General features: G+C 41.0%; 1 protein-coding gene across 2 annotated transcripts; it reads right to left on the bottom strand.

The window, feature by feature from the left end:
- Positions 1–1,288: 1,288 nt before the first annotated feature.
- On the bottom strand, positions 1,289–17,889 carry LOC109871004 (glutamate decarboxylase 1-like). Of its 2 annotated transcripts, XM_020461744.2 has the most exons (17): positions 17,044–17,889; positions 15,842–15,922; positions 14,083–14,145; positions 11,796–11,936; positions 10,809–11,051; positions 10,558–10,648; positions 7,932–8,044; positions 7,671–7,786; positions 7,292–7,371; positions 7,153–7,207; positions 6,543–6,659; positions 6,313–6,377; positions 6,132–6,210; positions 3,963–4,112; positions 3,683–3,790; positions 2,423–2,512; positions 1,289–2,317 (listed from the first exon to the last, which is right to left on the bottom strand). In XM_020461744.2, the coding sequence occupies exons 2-17, from the start codon at positions 15,915–15,917 to the stop codon at positions 2,144–2,146; spliced, it is 1,761 nt and encodes a 586-aa protein (XP_020317333.1). In that variant the 5' UTR covers positions 15,918–15,922; positions 17,044–17,889; the 3' UTR covers positions 1,289–2,143. The 2 variants fall into 2 exon arrangements, with proteins under 2 accessions (XP_020317333.1, XP_031662137.1); XM_031806277.1 differs by lacking the exon at positions 14,083–14,145 and having other exon boundaries at positions 17,044–17,888.
- Positions 17,890–21,036: the final 3,147 nt, after the last annotated feature.

Raw genomic sequence — 21,036 nt, 5'->3', positions numbered from 1 at the left:
CACAATCTCAAATGGTTACACTCCAAACTCCACTATGGCCAAGACCAAAGAGCTGTCAAAGGACACCAAAAACAAAATTGTAGACCTGCACCAGGCTGGGAAGACTGAATCTGCAATAGGTAAGCAGCTTGGTTTGAAGAAATCAACTGTGGGAGCAATTATTAGGAAATGGAAGACATACAAGACCACTGATAATCTCCCTCGATCTGGGGCTCCACGCAAGATCTCACCCCGTGGGGTCAAAATGATCACGATGAGCAAATATCCCAGAACCACACGGGGGGACCTAGTGAATGACCTGCAGAGAGCTGGGATCAAAGTAAGAAAGCCTACCATCAGTAACACACTACGCCGCCAGGGACTCAAATCCTGCAGTGCCAGACATGTCCCCCTGCTTAAGCCAGTACATGTCCAGGCCCGTCTGAAGTTTGCTAGAGAGCATTTGGATGATCCAGAAGACTGGGAGAATGTCATATGGTCAGATGAAACCAAAATATAACTTTTTGGTGAAAACTCAACTCGTCGTGTTTGGAGGACAAAGAATGCTGAGTTGCATCCAAAGAACACCATACCTACTGTGAAGCATGGGGGTGGAAACATCATGCTTTGGGGCTGTGTTTCTGCAAAGAGACCAGGACGACTGATCCGTGTAAAGGAAAGATTGAATGGGGCCATGTATCGTGAGATTTTGAATGAAAACCTCCTTCCATCATCAAGGGCATTGAAGATGAAACGTGGCTGGGTCTTTCAGCATGACAATGATCTTAAACACACCGCCCGGGTAACGAAGGAGTGGCTTCGTAAGAAGCATTTCAAGGTCCTGGAGTGGCCTAGCCAGTCTCCAGATCTCAACCCCATAGAAAATCTTTGGAGGGAGTTGAAAGTCCATGTTGCCCAGCAACAGCCCCAAAACATCACTGCTCTAGAGGAGATCTGCATGGAGGAGTGTGTGAAAACCTTGTGAAGACTTACAGAAAACGTTTGACCTCTGTCATTGCCAACAAAGTATATAACAAAGTATTGCGAAACTTTTGTTATTGACCAAATACTAATTTTCCACCATAATTTGCAAATAAATTCATTAAAAAATCCTACAATGTGATTTTCTGGATTTTTTTTCTCATTTTGTCTGTCATAGTTAAAGTGTACCTATGAAAATTACAGGCCTCATCTTTTTAAGTGGGAGAACTTGCACAATTGGTGGCTGACTAAATACTTTTTGCCCCACTGTGTGTGTGTGAGATATATATATATATATGTGTCAGTATACCCTTCTTTGGTTCACAAATACACTAAAATACCTTTAATCTCATTATTCAAAACATTCGGGTAATATACAGTACTGTTTCAAAATACAAGTACGGACACATTACAAATGGAATCGGTAACTATTTCACACATATACTGTCTGGATATAAATAAAGTGATTTGTCTATTAAATTACATATATTTAGTGTTTTTATAATCATTGGAACATGTGTAACTGAAAAACTAGGACATATATATTTGCCACAAAAGCAATGTAACCATACTATACACAATCTCCCCAAAATTCATTATCTCAAACGCAGCAACAGAATACAGTACCTGTTACAATGACTGTGTTATATTCCCTCTACTTAATATGAAAGGGAAGAGCAGCCAGGATATAATGTAGTGTTTCATATAGTGCATCTGGCCTAATAATTACATGGACAACACACAGCACCAATAGTCAGTACATTATAATATACTGTATATATCTAGGTATACTGTATATATACAGTAACTTACAATACTGTACACATCCATGCCATGAGGTCCTTTGCATTGTGCTCTGTCTCCTACTGAAAAAGATCTCTCAAGGTCACTCAGGATTTGAATATGTATTCTCTTATGTAGGCTATACTGTACAATAGTTTTTGTTAGATTTAACTATGGCATAGTCACTGCTAAAAGACAGAACAGACAGGAAACACATGAGACGGATCACAGCTTACCTAAAAAGGTCCTACAAGCAGCTGAAGTTTCAAAGTCCTACATGATTGGTCAAGAGACAACAGGAATATGAAGCTTGCTGTAGTTCAGGGTCTTTTTCGAGCTGGACATGACAAAGCTGAGACGGAAAGGTCAAAGGGCAACATCCTCCTACTGAGCGTGGCCCTTACAAGTCATGCCCCAGTCTCTCAATCTCATCGGTCAAGAAGTCGATATCTGACCTGGTGGCGGCAGGATTGGAGATGACCATGCGGAAGAAGTTAACCTTGTCTCCCTGAGGCTGGTAGCCCACCATGGTAGTTCCAGACTCCATCATCAACGCCTTGATCTTGGGGGCCACCTGGTTTAGAGACAAGGACAATTCAGAGAACTATACAGTAGGTCAGTGCTGTCTCATGTGAGCACAAAATATAGTCTTTATAGGCCAAAGCTGACGAGTCCTTACCTTATGCAACCTGTCCCGCCTCTCTTGACCATCGGGCATATCACGAATGCCTGGCGGAAGGTACCAGAAGCAGACATTCGTGTGCTGGGGCTGTGGAAAGAAAACGGAGACAACATTGTTTGTCAGTGTCTTTACTCAATGCATGGTCTGAAGAAGTACCAACCTCAGTAAGAGGCCTAATAAAGAGCTGATGCTATGTAAGGTGCAGATGTTGTATCTTAATTTGATTAGACTGTTGTCGCGGAAATTCAAATTAGCCTCGTAATTTACATAAATTCACTGAAAACCCACAGTTCTCTTTAAAGTACCAGACAGAATAAATGTCCTACTACTCCGACATCAACAACAGCCATTTTATATATCTTAATAACACATGATCGGGGGCCTCCAAGTGGCACAGAGGTTTAAGGCACTGCATTGCAGTGCTTGAGGCGTCACTATAAACCCAGGTTCGATCCCAGGCTGTGTCGCAGTCACCCACGACTGGGAGACCCATTAGGCAGAGCACAATTGGCCCAGCGTCGTCCGAGTTAGGGGAGGGTTTGGCCGGCCAGGATGTCCATGTCCCATTGCGGTCTAGCGACTCCTTGTGGTGGGCCAGGTGCATGCACGCTGACTTCGGTTGCCAGTTGTATGGTGTTTCTTCCGACACATTGGTGCGGCTGGCTTCCGGGTTAATGGCAGTGTGTCAAGAAGCAGTGCGGCTTGGCAGGGTCGTGTTTCAGGGTCGTGTTTCGGCTCTCGCGTATCTCTCTCGAGTCCGAACGGGAGTTGCAGAGATGGGACAAGACTAACTACCAATTGGATATCATGAAATTGTGAAGGAAAAGGGGTAAAAAGTACCCAAGAACTTATAATAAAATGACACAACATCAATATTGGTCTCCATAACGACATACAAGTGGAGCCATAGGCTACACCTATACCTAAACTCATTTCCTGTAAGAAATGATCACTTTTCTGAGAATAACCTGCTGCAGGATTATTTTACTCCCGCGACAAAGCCGGTCAAATTTAAGATCCCACATCTGTAAATTCATAAATCCACAAGGAGTTCAACTGAGGATTCTAAAGCATAGCGCCACCTCAGGCAGGCCTGCCTCACTACATTGTGTTGCTCAGAACCCTTTTGGGCACCTCAGTTATTAATGACTTCTGACTCATCAGATAGTTCCGATATCTCTGATGCTTAGGGTAATCCATTGGAAGATTTGACTATCTTTGGAAACAGAGTAGAAAACGCAGTGTGATCAATCTCACCTCTCCCTCGAACACCATCTGATAGCCCTCACGGTCCCTGATTTTAGTATAGAGATAATGCGAGAGGTCCAAGCACTTGTCGATGTGGTGTTCAAACCCTATTGTTCCCTGTTGGAGCAGAAATATACACAGATAGAGAATGAATATCAAACAATTTTCTTTTTTTGTTTGTTACCTGGTACAAGATCAGCATCCAAATATCAATCCCCATCACATGCTTAATAAAATATAGACAGATGTAGTATTAGAATTAAAAGCTTGGGGAGATACGTGCACATACCTTTGCTTTCCACATGAGCCAGAATTTGAAGATATCTACGTGTCGTCCACACTGGATGGCCTTGTCCCCCGTGTCGTACGATACATCGTACTGTTTGTCAGGTTGGAAGAGGTAGCCAGCACACATCGAGTTGCAGCCTGATAAAACTCCCTGTAAAGATCAATGGTGTGGTTAAAGGCGAGAGAGGCAGATACTTAGAGTTCAATGGTGCCTTCAAACGGGGCTGTATTCATATGTATAGTATGCCAGATCTCTGACTTGTGACCTAACTTGAGTATTTCACGGCATACACTATTAGGGTGCATGCCCCGCCCACCTAAGGATCTGTCTTTTTCAGACATCTATTTCCTGTGTTTGAGGGTTGAAAAATCCACTTGTCACTTAAATCTGGCTAGATTGATAGCTTTTTTTTTTTTTTTTACTCCTGCGACTCTTTCATACTCTTGCTTGTGCCTGTCGTTTTTTCCCCGTTAACGTTACGGCCGCCAAAACGTTTGTAATGACCTGTCAAACACTGGCTGAAATGGGCTCAATGGAATACAGTGCCTTCAGAAAGTATTCAGACCCCTTGACTTTTTCCATATTTTGTTACTTTACAGCCTTATTCTAAAATGGATTAAATTAAATAAATCCTCTGCAATCTACACACAATACCCCATAATGGAAAAGCGAAAAACTGGTTTTTAGAAGTGTTTGTACAATATTTACATAAGTATTCAGACCCTTTGCTATGAGACTCGAAGTTGAGCTCAGGTGCATCCTGTTTCCTAAAGCTGAACAGAGCAAAGTACAAAGATCCTTGATGAAAACCTGCTCCAGAGCGCTCAGGACCTCAGACTGGGGTGAAGGTTCACCTTCCAACAGGACAATGACCCGAAGCACACAGCCAAGACAACGCAGGAGTCACTTTGGGACAAGTCTCTAAATGTCCCTGAGTTGCCCAACCAGAGCCCTGACTTGAACCCGACGAACATCTCTGGAGAGACCTGAAAATAGCTCTGCAGCAACGCTCCCCATCCAACCTGACATAGCTTGAGAGGATCTGCAGAGAAGAATGGGAGAAACTCCCCAAATACAGATGTATTTAATTGTATTTTATTTAATCTAGGATTTAATTGCTGCCAAAGGTGCTTCAACAAAGTACTGCGTAATGTGATATATGTATTTTTATAAATTAGCAAAAATGTCTACAAACCTGTTTTTGCTTGGTCATTATGGGGTATTATGTGTAGATTGACGAGGGGAAAAAAACTATTGAATCAATTTTAGAATTAGTCTGTAACCTAACAAATTGTGGAAAAAGTCAAGGGGTCTGAATACTTCCCGAAGGCACTGTACATCGGCTTCCCTTGGAATCTGTAAGAACGCTGAAGCTTCTTCGGGGATTTAACACACCATCTCGACACTTACATCACTAGAAAGAGAAGAAAGCTAACTTTATTTTGATGGGTGTTCATTTTTTGTGGAATTGAGAAAAGTAATCATTTAATAATACAGTTTAATAGAAATGAGATGCGCTGATATGAAAGCAACTTCCAAAAATGAGCACCCGGATTATAGTGATATTATGTCTGATCTCGCAAACAATGTGAAATATGTATAGATAGGTGTAATCTAGAGCCAAGCCTGTAGATGTTTTATCAGAGGGTATCCTGCTATTAAAACACTGAATTGTGAAAAGAACGTGACAACAGTAGTTAATGAGGCCGTCTAGACAGTGTAGGTGAGTGGCGGTATAGGGTAGACAGAGCAAGTGTTTGGTGGTTTCAGCCCTGTTCCATCCCTTTATGTTAATGTATTCATATATGCAAAAACACCTGCTGTGTTTTATGCAAATTAGGTGCATATCATTTTCTTTAAAATAAAAAATAACTGATGCAAAAACAAAATGTATGTATGCATGCACTCTAAGAAGAAAAAAAAAAAAAATCACAATAAATTGAATAGCTTGAATTCCCACCAAAATCCCTGAACTCCAGCCATTATCTGCCTGTGCTAGTAAAATGTTTTAGGTGCTATAATTCAGTTAATGTCTGATGGATTATAGAAATTCAAAAAGGTTGACTCATCTTCATCCATTGTCCAATTGTTCTATTTACTACAATTTCGATGACCGTTGCTAAATCATACACCATAAGTGAAAAGGCATCCGTCAGTAATTGCTCGTACCCTCTCTCTGACCAGAATGGCAGAGCACTGCAGTGGCACACCCATCATCTTGTGAGGATTCCAGGTGACTGAGTTGGCCCTGTAAACACGGAACACAGGCTGTAAGACAGGCCACAGTCACCCATGTGTGTATGTGTATGTGTGTGTGTGACCATTGTTGGTTGTCAGGGCTGTAGCCTACCGCTCCACGCCACTCAGCTTGTGCCTGTGCTTCCTGGACATCAGTAGGCCTCCTCCCCATGCACCCTGAACAAAAACAACGGTTTGTTTTGAGGATAAGGATTAGACCTGAGAATGGCTGACGTGTTTAAACTTAACCTTAGCCCGCCATGAAAATGTATCGCAAATCAACCCTGAAATGATCAATATCACAATAACCTTCCTGGACACATAGTAGGAAGATGCACTTACATCAACATGTAGCCACATGTTGTATTTCTCACAGATGTCGGCAATCTCATGGATGGGGTCGAACGCTCCATACACTGTGGAACCAGCTGTAGCATTCACAAACATTGGGACACAACCCTGCAAGCATAACCCATCAGAATGAATATGGGTTCTTACATGATGGCAGTGAATTGAAATGCTTGCATTCTTCAGTTTCTGCCATCTTTGACTGAAAATATATTGGTTAGAGCAGAATTCACAGACATTTGACTATTTCTCTTGGCAAGCCCTTGTCACAGCAGGACTGCATGCCCATTGTAGAGAGCCTGCTATCACCTCCCTCCTCTAACGGAATTCGCTTCAGGAGACTGTACTTTGGAACTAGCAGCCGTGGGTAAGATAATATTTGAGGAGGCATAAGCACTAACCCTAAAATGAAAGTAGACACGTTTTTAGTTTTGTAAACAAACAACGACCAGACTATTCCGTTAACGACGACTGGGATTCATATAAGGCAGCTGTTCTCATAAGAATTCCGTTTCAGTGCAGAAACAAACAGAAGTGAATTAACGTCTTCAGTTGAGAACGAATCCACAATTTGACGTTGATCGTCTGACAGTTTGAAACTCACCCGCGCCTTGGCATCGATGACCTTGGCTTCCAAATCAGCAGGAATGACTCTCCCTCTAGAGAGGCAAACAGACAGTCAAAGGCAGGTTTTCATTGGGTTGTTTCACACAGTGCCGTGTATTGGACATGCAGCCACCAACCTCTCATCTGTGCTCAACAGGATCAGGTTTTCTGTTCCAAAGCCCAGAGCAGCACTGGCTTTCTTTATAGAGTAGTGACTCTGTCAAAACACATGACCATGGCATTAGACTACGAGCCTATCAGCTGAGGGCAGAGATCCAGTCAGCTGTACCGTCCAATTGTTTTAATCTGTTTCAATGTGGGCCATTGTGTAGCTTTGAATCAGGCATGCCATGAACTCTTCACACAGAATAGACAGGGTCAATCGAGGAGTGACACAATAAGAAACAGTAAGACTTGGTTTTGGTCACATAATACTGTTTCTGAGACTGGAGATATATTGTGATGTGAAAATGCATGTTCTAATCAGATGTTGTGAGGAGACTGAATGAGGCTTACGTGCTCCGAGGTGAAGAGCACCAATCTGTGGGCAGCAGTCATGCCTTTGGTCTTGACATCAGGGAAGAACTTGTAGCGGGCGGTCATCACACTGTACATATTGGAAATCGCTCCACCTGCAGACGTTGCACGCAATCTTTCACTAAATTGCATTCTATTATCTGAAGTTTTGGAATACTCATCTGTAACCGTGGGTTTATTCCCATCTCAGATTCTCAAGGCATGGATGAATTGACAACAGTAGATCAACATAGTCTTCACCTGGTGAGAATATCCCATCGCCCTCTCCGTCAGGCCAGCCAATGATCTCCCTCATCTTCTTCAGCGTCAGCTGTTCCATGAGCACAAAGACTGGAGCGATCTCATAGGTGAACCTGAAACAGAGCACCGGTCTCCAGTTACCCACTACCAATAGAAATCCATCCTATCATTGGTCTTGAACTCTCCTATTGCTATTTGTTTCTCATATCTACATGGTCTATATTGACATGAGCAGAATCAATGAAGGCAGGTGGAAAAATCCCAAGATAATGAATCACCATAGAGATAACAGCCAATAATTGTAGCCCATTTTTTCATTTTCTTTTTTACATAATTGGTTTTTAGTTTGTTGTGTTCTTGAATTGTCGTTACATATGTTTCTCATAGTGTATATTGAGCAGTGGCACTTTGAAGCCAGAGAACGCATGGAACGCGCATACTACTTTTAACGCAGCCACGGTTCAATGATAGCTCTGTCACATTGTGTTAGGGATACCATTTGTTGCAGTGGAATGAGAAAGAACACGAATGTCACATCGGCGGAAGTCCATTAAGAATATGCCACTAAGAGGGAACTCTTGCCTCTGAGTTAGCATGAAGAAGAGGCTAGAAATGGGATGTAGCACCATAAGAATGCCGTTATCTTTGTGTCTGAGGGTTGTCTAGAGGCCAGCTTCCACTGAGCTTGTTTTGAATGTGATTTTACTACATACAGTATATTACACCCGAGGCCCATCCCTCTGAGAGTAATGATGGAAGAATGGTCGTTTCACCTTTTACAATAGAAATGATAGGATTACAGGCATGTTTATACAACGCAATCACAATTGCAAAATAAATGATTGTTTCCATATCATTAGAACATGTTACAGAAGTCCCTCCAGGGTAGTGCGATATCAATGTCGAAATTAAATGGATGCCCGACCACAGTAGCTCATCTATCTTCACTTTGTACTGACCAATGCTCTCCTAATTACACTGCCTGTCTATTCATGCAATGAAAGTCAATGCATTAGAGGGACAATACAATGTATCGCACTGTGCCAGACACACAGCACACATATGTTTTACTTCTCTTGCTGGCATATCCAGTGACAACATTTAAAAAAAAGGAAAAAAAAGTTATGAGTTATGTCCCACATTAATTTTCGCTCGCTCACCCATGTAGACTAATCCCGATGACAGCCCTGTGACATGATTGTCAACCAATTAGTGTCAATCAATAAGTGTAATTAATGATGATGTAGTAATTAGCTAATGCAAATAACAAATATGTATGCAGTCAGAGCCCTCGGATTCAATTTGTCTACGGTAGCGTTGCCATGCAGCACACGGGCTAACACTCTCACCAGAACACTCTTCAGTGTCACGTCAATGGGGGGGGGGGGGGGGGGGGGGGGGGATCCTTTGGAGATGACAATAAATAGAAAGCTAAATCAGGAGAGGGTTGCAACCTTTTATTAAGCCAGGGGCCAGGGAAAACGAATGAATCCCTGACATGAAGAGCCTCAGCCTTGGTGGTGAGCTTGTATTTCTGTGCTGTTTTTAAATAGGAATGACAACACCATGACCACCCAGAAGACCCTGGCTCTTAACCACGCAGAAATGCTGTGTTTCATCAGTGCTTAGGCGACGACACTTTTCGTATAGTGTTTTTTGTTGTTGTTGTTTTGTTATGATGGTTTTACAATGCCCTGGCGGGTTTTAGGCTGACATCATACACAAGATCACCATGTTACAGCAGGCGATACACTCGGGCCAGTTGCCTTAAATGACTCGGCAGCCTCAGCTGATAATCTGTGTGTACCAGTCAACAATAGCCAAAGGTCAATGAAGCATCAACTTGTATCTTGGACAAGTCCCTGGACACCTGCTGAATCAGATTGCCGTCTCATCCAGATTGCCGTCTCATCCAGATTGCCAATTCCCACTGAAAAAGCAATATCACCATGTCTGTTGCTCACACTTCTGCAGCAGATCTCAAGGGAGAATCTCATTCTGACGTGGTACCGTTATCTCTGATCCAAAGAGTGCTACATAAAACAACCGCCCCGTGTAACATTCAATAGCTAATCAATATGCAATTAGATTTCCCTGCCGGGCTGTGTTATCTGACTACAACGATAATGCAGCAAACAACAGATGACTAATTCCCATCTCTCCTCTTCATGCTTGCCATGTCACATTTGACTCTCTTAAGTGGCGGCTTGGAGAGCATCCTCAGGATCCTTCGTTTAGAAGCTCATCAAGGGGCCCCAATTATGTCACTTCTACTAACCTTCATCTTGGAGCCAGAATCTTCCAAGGCCATTTGAAAAATGGTAGGAAATGTCATTTTTCTTCCGTGCCAGACTTACATTCACCCACAGGAAATCCACTCACTGCTAAATTAGATCTATCAACCCCTTATCACAATCCAAGCCTAAACCGAGAGCTATGTTGTCACTCTAACTAAGATCATTGGTATAGGCAAAATTGTTCACATGACATTTTGCACAAAATCAAGAGGACTTTAATATACTGTACATATATTTACAATATTTGAGGATCCTGTGACTTTTGATAATAAACACATTTAAAATGTATCATAAATGTATAATAACTGCGGGAAATAAAGACCACTCACATGTTAGTGTTTGCAGTGGAGGTGAGCCATTCTCCTGCCAACCCAATGATGTCTAAACCAGTGGACAGCTGGTTGAAAAACCTTGGGTGACCTAGGAGGAAGACAACACCATTTGTCGTTAATACATTTCTCATGAAAGTTTCATCATTTAACTATGGGATCATCTGTAATCATTAAACCACATTGTAGACAAATGGGAGATCTAGATTACGCTGAGGGTTAGCTCTGCTTCATGCCTCCTCTGTCCTCACCTGTTCTCACTCCATATTTAAGGGTATCCCTGCAGTCCACCAGGATCTGCTCCAGAGACTCAGGCTGGTCAGACAGCTCCAGGTTGAAGCCCTCCATGCCCTCCAGCAGCTGGTGGGGGTGGTGGAAGTCCAGGACCTTGGTGGATCTGTCGAAGGTCTTCCGGACGTAGTTTGTGAGAATATCCACCACCTCCAACAAGAACTGCATGGTTGGCTCCTCTCCATTTTTGGCTGGTAATAAATCTAACGTGAGAAATTGAAGCATGTCGATATTTTCGTTTTTTCTCGTTTTCAAAAAAAATAAATCAATCCCTTTTGTTGGCATCCTTCATCACTTAAGTGTGTCTGAAGAGGTCACTTTCACAATCTTCTGTAGAATTTGTCATGACTTCATTCTACTTCCAAACTCCTAGAAAACGATGTATTTTAGTTTCTTCTCCAAAGCTGGTATAAATTGTATCAATTAGAAAGTCCTTTTTTTAGTTACAAATGAATGACTATTTTTGCTATTTCTCCAGTGAGTGTCCCTGAGTAACCTAGGCTATTGTTCAGCCACTTACAAATTGATCTAGAAGGTTATTACGGTCAAACAAATGGTGAATATTCATTTGAATTAGACATAGCAATCAATTCAATTTCAATGACCAACAGCCTAATGATCTCAGTTTTTTTTTTTAAATTATTTTTCTCAATATGTGTTTTAAAAACTTCCCCTGAACTGTGTATTGTCCTTAATGTCGTGAAATATCAATACACCGAAAGAAATCACTGAGATTTAGACAGATGATAAACGTTTGGTAAATCAGTATTTTCAAATCAGCCTAATCTTCGCATCAGTAAGATGAGTAAACTTGAAAACGTTAATTAAGTTCAATTTTTTTGTAAAACAACTGCACAAAACGAACATGATCAAGATCCCTACACAATGTTTATAATTTTGATTGATAGGCCTATATTTCCCATAATGGACATAACTCGGCCAATTACCTCTAGCAAACAGATTGGAAAAGTCCGTCTCCGTGCGTCTGAAACGGGAATCCCTGTCGCTGTTATCAAGCAGGTCCTTAGACGATCTTTCCTTGAAGGAACTAATCTTCTCCTCGAGGTTATTGTTCTTCTGCAAAAATCCTAAATTGTTGCAAGGGGCAGAGCATTCAAATGAGGGATTACTATCATCACTCCCAATCCCAAACATTTTGATGACACCCTTTTTACACAAAACACATGCCTAAACTACTCTCACTGGTTGAACTAACAATGCTGTGGTGTAGGCTAGTTGAGGTAGCCTAATTCCCATCCTGTCCATGGAAGCCCATTTATGGGAGGAACAGTCAGTGGGAGGTTGAGCCCCGTGACATCAGCACGAAAATCCAGCCAAGCAAAAACAAATAGCCGTAATTTAGTGTATGTACATTCGTATGAAGTCCCTCCGAGAGATTCCACTTCAGTAAGCAGGGAAGAGCACACAATGAACCGATGTCATTCAAGCGTGAAGGCAGATCTAATAGTTGGACTGGGCTGTGATGATATATGGGACATTTTATAGCCTATCTGCTCATAGGCCCGTGGAGAACACCACATTAACTCAAATCTTATTTTGCCCTACCAATTTAGCCCTACCAATTTTTCTAGATGGGCTCTTCTAAAAATAACACATTTTCCAAATCTCCTGCGGAGATTATTAATCATAAAAAAATCCTGCAATGTTATCTTATTTGACTATAAAGAGCGCAATATTTCAGATAATATATCTAGCCTTATAAGATGTGAAACCCAATTATATGTCATAGCCCACACCCTTTGGAGTAATACAAGTATATAAAAATATCAAAGTTGGTTTTATTTCATTTTAAATAATTTTATTTCGTTTATGTCATGTAATAATAATAAATGTAAAAAAAATTATGATTTCACTTTTTTTTTTTTAAAGGAGATGTTCGACTATAGTCTGAACAAGCTTGCTTCTGTCTCACGTGAAGTCATATTTAACCAACATTTCACTTGGTCAAGCAAAATGGAAAGTTTGATGTTTTTGGACCAATAATATCATTGCACTTAAAAAACAGAGATGAAAGTGCCAATAGGCCTATAACCGGATAGTGAATCAGATAAAACCAAAACGTAGCATCGCATTAAAACATCAAACTTGAAATGTATTTGCATTAGGCCCATACTCTCGGGCATTGATTGGCCCTGATGGAACAATAACTGACCCAACATTTGGCCATATCAGATAGGGCTAAGGCATTTGGCTTCCACTTAATCGGTTCGTATTGGGGAGCAGAAGACTGACTGACAGCGCTATCTCTGTTAAACAGAACCTTGACGAATTACGATTTCAGGCGCGTCTCGTTCATCTTTTCTCTTCAGATGAGCTCTCATGATAAGGACCGATACCAACCATTCCACCAAATAGGCTATACCTTTAATGAATGACCCCCGCTCAGTTATAAAACTATAGGCTACCGAGATAATATATTAAGACAAAGACAAAGGTATGGCCAAGCAAAAATAAAGACAGTACGTAGCATACCATACTAGTTGATTAGGCCTACTACAATTAATGTAGTAAAATCCACTGTACATGTTCATTTTTATTCGAAATTAACCCCCAAAATTGAAGGGGGTTGAATAACCTACAGTTAGTTAGTTGGCTAATTGTGTATTCCAAGGTCATTACACATCGGCAAAGGGAGGACTATATTTCTCAAGTACGCCATTGGAGGGCGCAAGAGTACGATTTTTATTAGGGCCTACGAATTCAAAGATGTAATAGCTGGGTAAGAAAACAGACACTCATATTGAAAACATATGCAAGACTAAAGACAGCTCATCTTCCATGTTTAGACGCCAACGTAGACCTTTATATTTATTTCTGGACCAATAGCTAGGCCTGTGGTCTCTGCAGTTTTTCAAACTGCTTTTCATATTCATAAAAAAATAGGTTTGTCACTATAAATTCCGTGGTAATAAATCATCATGGACATAATCATCCTTTCATCATGAAAACCCACTCATGCGACAAGACAAAACAGAAACGGGCAGAAAAGCCCGTAACCACAGCCACCCAGTCGGCAGTCTGTGTTCCAGACCAACATAGCCCATATTCCTCAGATATGAGAATGGTCTGCTTGCTCCGCGTTGAACAACACATACAATATGCAACATAGGCCTATATATGCAAACAATTATATTTTTTATCTCGAGAAAGACATGGGAACAATATAGCCTAAACATGAACATTAAATACATGACATGAAAATAGCAAACTTACCACATATCTTCATTCCCAATTTTCTAGTACATCCATGAGCAACTCCACACCAAGCGTCATAGCCTAAAATAGTTTAGGGAAACTATTGAGAGGGCCCTTAAATTAGGCCTCAAGGGCATTATTTCTGCTAAGATAATTACGAACTCAAAGCGATGGATGGGGAAATGTTGATGAAACAGCAGTCTAGGTCTAGGAATTGAAGCATTTTGTGAGAGGCCAGTGAAAGGGACAAGGGGCAGACAGCTCCACACCGACTCACAGAATTCTGGACCAGAATCTACGCCAAGGTTTCACTCATGAAAGAAAATACAAAGGCAACAGAAATATCTGAAATATGACGTGTATATTGCCAAATAGCCTAACTGGGCCAATTATGAGCGGAATAGGCTTGAGATCCACGTACGTGATTCGGGTTTTCGCGTAAATCATGCATCGATGTCAATAAAGACAGACAAAAAGCAAGATCCACATGTCTACATGTAATACTGGCATGACACCAGTTTAATGGTTTTCGCAAATCCAGCATTGACTAAATCCCTTGAGAAAAACGGAGGGGCAGTTTTTCTATTTGAATACATCTGATCTGACTTCATGTTAAATTGCGTAGCTTAATCTGGGGTGTTGTCAATATCAAATCAGAGCTTTATCATTGTGTGTAGGCCTAAGGAAAAACATTGCAACAAAATTGGAATGTGCTTGGATGACTAATTGGGATGTCGGCTATATATTATGTGTTTTTCATCAATAGCTCTTGGATAATGAAGAGTATTGAGGTAGAGCTGTTGCCTGCTTACATCTCTACATCCTGGGCTACATCCCCCCTCAGCTGATGGAGCTTGAACACACGCTATTAGGGCCAATTTAAGACCAGTTTATACCTGGTGCTAACATGAGTCCTTTGTCCTGACGTGTATACATTCTGATTGTGCCCACATTCCCAGAAATGTGTCTACACATGGTATTAAAATGTGTCCGTTATCTGCCCACTGTGTCTACATTGTAACGAGATTTCCTGGTCCCTTCCTTTATGCAAATTATGCAAAATAATGATTTAAATGGTTTCTATGTTCAGATCTGTCTACACTTGTAAGATATTCAGACACAATGCGTGCATGACTACCACCGGAGGTGGGCAGGATTATCTGATCACGATCAGATCCCAATGTGTCTTCATTGTCTACACCTGTATTAAAATGTGGGCACAACAATCAGAATAGGAAAAGATCAAGGCAAAGGAAGCAAGTTAGAAGCAGGTATAAACGGGGCTTTAGTGTGGCTACAATTAACCCTACTTTGAGCATAATTACCCCCTAAACATCACACACTCACTTTTCAACCAGGGCGGAGGAAATCCACAGAACAAAATAGAACCTACTTCTTTCTGAAATGCAATAGTAATCTAATAAAAGCCTAATAAATTATAATAGGCAAGTAACATAATAATAATAATAATTAAAGTAGGCTGTAATATTATTTAGAAAGATAAAGCTAAATTCTTTGGCGATTTTCGTCTTTATCAATACCGACAGTTCGTGTTTTTAGTTTTGACAACAAGATTCGTGTTTTTAGTTTTGACAGCAAGATTCGTCTATCAAGCATGAAGCCGGGAGGTCCGCTGCGCATGCAATGCTGCGGTGATTTGTTGGGTGGCATTTAGTATGGTAGTGTACAGTTATTTTCCTCCATGGAAATGATTAATGGCATTGCTCACAAAGTAAATAGCACAATTGAAATAGCGTTTTATTTGTGATGGACCTACTTGTGCCTGGTGGTCGTAAATTTGTCGAGTTGGGATCCGGTTCCCCGCCAGAGGAGGAAGGTGCAGACGCCGCCATCACTCCTAAAATACAGTACAAAAAGTCCTCACTCCAAAGCGCACTGTCAATTTCTGTGAAACCGCTCTTATTTTATCCAAGATGAAAAGTCACATGAACTGTAAGGAGATAAGAAAGAATAGCTGTCGGAGACATACATTATAGGCTATAGATAATGACATGCCTAAATATTTGAAATGTATCAATAGGATATTTTAAGATCGATCCGTCATACAAACTCTGACAGAAATCCACAACTGCGAATAAGCAATGGTCAGGACACGACAAACATGTCGTATCGTCTGGCAGCCAGGATATAATTATTCCCAAACATCAATTAACAGGTTGGTTGAGGCTGCACGTATTTTTTTCCCTGAATCAATACAGATTTGAAAGTCAAAACCTATGGCAAAATAACTTGTCGGCTCTAAACACAGTGCGTTTCATTAGGCTTTATCAAATCAACCATATCCATCGACAAAGATGCTAATGAATCCTCACCAATCGATTCCATTTCATAACCTGGACTACAGCCAATGTGGATAATGAGGCATCACAGCAAGTGTCGTTGATTTCAGAGAGGTTGATATTTATCTGCCTTTGATGAATAGGACTTGATGAAAAGTTTCAGCCTAAAAATAACTCAACATTGAATTAATTAGCCTTGATTAAAATTCATGATCAACTAAATGCCACAACAGCTCTGGTGATGTATCATATAGGCAAGTTAGGTGAACCGTCAAACCTCCGATAAATTAACTATTAATTTGATAAACAATGACCAAAAATAGTCTGTCAACAGAATTGATTGACAAACAGGATAGTGACTCCTTAAGAGGATGGTTTGTAAATAATGATGATCCAGGTCAAAGTCAATTCAAGAAAAAGCCATGCCCATACAATAATAAACCGTCCGTCACAGCTCGATTGTAGTTTAATATAGTTGAATACAGACAACAGATTTAATTCAAACCATGAATAACTTTAGAATCAGCAAACAGACATACATTGACATGAAAAGCCTGTATTGATCTCTGTATGTACTTTACAAAACCACCTGTTAGAGCATCTCAAACGTCAATTTCTCATAAAGCTTCAATGAACAAATAAGATTTATCCTGCTCTTGTAAAATAATAAAACCCTTACCGTGCTGAGGATGGGTACAGGTGACCCAAGTAGAGTCCAAAAAAGAAACTATGCGAGGACGATCAAATAAAGTCCTTTGGCAACGCAACGTATGGTGCGCTTTTGACACTAAGAAACACAGGGTTTTGAATATCTATTGTCTACAAAATCCCATCCACGGTGACCTTTTTGGTGAAGTACGTTTGATTTGCTGATATTTAGAGCGTGCAGTGTCTATTTATTCGTTACTACGCACGCACGAGTCACACCAATACCTCCTCTGGTGCTGCATATTTCCACCCAATATCGAACAGATCCGCTTTGTCTGCACATTTACACTGAATCGTGTCGCTTTCAGCTATAACGTGACTTTTGGGAAGTGCTTGATTGGCTTTGAAGCCATATACCTCGATTTGGAATCCTGGTCACGAACATGGACTTGGGAAGTTTGATCCTATGAGCAGAGCAACACATTACGCCCATAAGGGATGGAGGGGGTGGGGATTGGTGGGGGTGGGGTGTCGTTGCCTTGTTCTTGAGAAATCCGAATAGTAGGTAACCATAATCAAAAGACCCATCTCCTTCTAGGTTATTGTTGATTTTCTTCTGTAACAGATCAGGGAGCCTAGCGGTTACGAGCGTTGGGCCAGTAACAGGTCGCTGGTTCGAAACCCCGAGCCGACTAAGTGAAAAAGCTGTTGATATGCCCTTGAGCAAGGAATTTAACCCTAATTGTCTCTCTGGATAAGAGCGTCTTCTAAATGACTGAAACGTTAGGATTATGATGTTTTGTTCAAATCTCAGTATGCAAGGGCTCATCTGTTCCTCTATAGCCCTCAAACTCAACTCTACTTAAAAGACAGTTCCACTGCGTTTGCATTGTTCCTCTCTAGTCAGACCTGGGACACCAGGTGTGTGCAATTAATTATCAGGTAGAAGAGAAAACCAGCAGGCTCCGGACCTCGTAGGATAAGAGTTGAATACCCCTGCTCTATAGGCTACAAGCAATATGTTATCAATAATAACATTTACAGACAATTAATGGATTTTCAAGATGACTGCGCAATATTTAGCTTTCCTTTTTTAGCAGCAAAATTGAGAAATTCAAAGTCAGTGTGTAAGGGTTGCAATGAAATCCACAAGGTGGCAGTAAGGAATCATCAATGGTTCCTCCCAGAACTCCACACAAGTGAAGTGTGTAATTCCGTAAATACTTCACGAAGCTAATAATAAACCCGAGACTTGAATCGGATTTGCTACTTCATACCATACCAAAGCTACATGGGTTCAATTGAACAAGAATAGGCCCAGTGCCCAATAATAAGATTCAAGGGAACAAGCTATTCATAGACGAGGCCAGCGTTTCCCAAACCCGGTCTTCGGAACCCCAAGGGGTGCACGTTGAATTATTTTGGCCCTAACACTACAAAGCAAAAAAGATGGATCATTAGTTGATTATATGAATCAGTTGTGTAGTGCTAGGGCAAAAACCAAAACGTGCGCCCCTTGGAGTCCCGAAGACCGAGTTTGGGAAACCCTGGACTAGGCTATAGACTACAGGTTTATTCTTTCAATCAATTAAAATACAGGCCCATGGTCATCATCCTAAATTACCCTCCACCCTCCATTTGAATATTAAGCACATTGAAGATCATATTTATCTAGCAATGGCTAATATATTGCATACTCAATGAGCATTCCATTCTAAGCATTATTAAGATCAATAAATAAATAATGCAAAACCATTTAACGTCTGACCATTCAACATATCTGAGTGAGACTGTGTAACTAGCATGTAACATAGCTCTTACTTCAGCGCACGTGACCTCAGCGGACCTTGGTAGGGATGCTGACTGTCTTTGACATTTTCAGCACCTGGACAGCGCCAGCGCGTTCCAGTTGAGTGGACGCTGCCAGACCCGTTAATGACATAGGCCTGCTGTCAGTCAACAGTCAAACGGTTACGTGCAGCACTATGATTTCACAAACAAATTACATATACCTGTTTTCAGAGCAGTGAAGACATTCTTTTTCACTTCATTGGCTGGTTTTGAGTGTCTCTTATTCAGATTGTAATAGGCAACACAGGTGACTGCATATGTGATCCTGAATAGCCCAATGTAGGCTATCATGTTTGGGATTAATCTGTTTTTATAGTTTTATTTAAAAAAATTACCACGTGGCAGCCGTTAAAAATCAGACGTCAGATCGTCATTGCCATCCATAGGAAAGTGAAGGATGAAAGTCCTCTTCATCGCGTTGCATAGAGTTGTGGAACATCACTCTCCAGGAGATGGCGCTTCATCCTACCATTCAAACCAGACAAACCGTGAAACACTTTGAAACTACATTATGGAGAGATTGCCCCCAGAATGCAGAGGGAAACACTATTGTAAGCCATTTAAGGAGAATGCGAGACTTGAAAAACACATCCAGGGAGAACCGTTCATAAATGAGGTTCTGTTCTTGACAATGTCATTACTTTCAAAACGCTTGGCTAATCAGAGAGGAGGCTCAATGTTGACAACAACAAATGTTATGTTCCATTTCAGTTAGAGTGCAGTTGAAGAATTCAAGAGGTCGGATGTCATGTGTTGGAACACCGGAGACAATCTTAGTCAAACAGTCAAAAGACCACAACCGTGCACCTTTTCCATGGGTCGTTCATCTGAAGCAAAGCAAATAATAGGACTACCATTACCTGGATGAAAAGACCAAATGGTCGCTACTAGAAGTGTTGGTGGAAGGCCTAGGGGGCACTCTTAGAACAGTGCCCTTTGCAAGGCACATGGACACTTAAACGTCAAGTGTGCTGTTTTTCGGTTTAGTTGAGACACACTGCCTCGGTATGGTCACGCAAGACCTCATAGCTAAATCTAGCAGAGATGTGTTAACCCCGCTCTGGCCAAGGCTAATGTGATGCTGCGCCTGTTTGTGATGAGATGCAAGACACATTTACCCGAAAGGGCCACAATAAACACAATGGAATTGTTTTCCCTACCTGAACCTCATACCATCATGGCCATCTATCCCCTGGTTTATAATTACTATGATGCACTTTTTTCCCTCTAGCGCAGTCACAGAGACTGTTGGATGTGTGGGTCTAGTGGGTTGAAACACATTGCACCATGCCACCTCTGCCCTCTTGAGTTCTTCACTATTTCGGGAATGTGGAAGTAGGATCCCTCCCTCCCACCCTCCCTTTCTTCTTCCTCTGAAGGAGCAGCTGTCAGAGGGTGTGTCACTGGTGTCCCAACAGTATTCTGAATCATCATTGCCACAGCAATCATTCATGTCTTCTCCCTGATAATGTGCATCCTTTGACAAGAGAAGGAGCCATAAACAACTTGGACGTATACTCCGATGTTGACATAATGGTACGTCCAAGCATTCACACAACTTTTCAAACCGGTGTCACAAAATGTGTTGTGATACAACCATGATTGTCAAAGGTTATATTTTATTCATAGGACTCTGAATGAGCAGGTATTTGTGAAGAACAAAACAACTGAATCCAACTAGAGGATCACCTAACCGCCAGTTTGACAAAAAGGATATATACTTTTATCGATATATGTACCATGACATGAATTAATATGTGCGACAATGTCACGTACTGACCAGTTTTCTATATCCACAACTTGTTTTTCAGGAGATCTCTTTTCTCAAAATAGCATAAAATTCTCTCTTTGTCATAATTTTTTTTTTCATATCCTACTAGAATGTTAAAATCCAATTTAAGAATTTTGCACGGTTAAATACCCTGCACCCTTATTTTGTAAAAGCCAATTAAAATATGCAAAAACACAATCCTTTCATTTTAAAATGTAAATTACTCAAAAAAGCTAGTTAAAAATCTGAGGAATTATGATCAAACAATGAAAAATACATCTTAATTTCTTTATTGAGTTCAAAGCAATTGGATAATGGAGTAAATATTGAAAGAAGATCCTTAGGGGACTAAATAAGGCATTATCATGACACCCATGTGTTAGAACAAAAAGTACCACATGT

Source organism: Oncorhynchus kisutch, linkage group LG26, assembly GCF_002021735.2.
Source record: "Oncorhynchus kisutch isolate 150728-3 linkage group LG26, Okis_V2, whole genome shotgun sequence".
Lineage (NCBI taxonomy): Eukaryota > Metazoa > Chordata > Actinopteri > Salmoniformes > Salmonidae > Oncorhynchus > Oncorhynchus kisutch.
The sequence above is the reverse complement of the archived record's forward strand: the minus strand, read 5'-3'. Positions and strand labels throughout refer to the sequence as shown.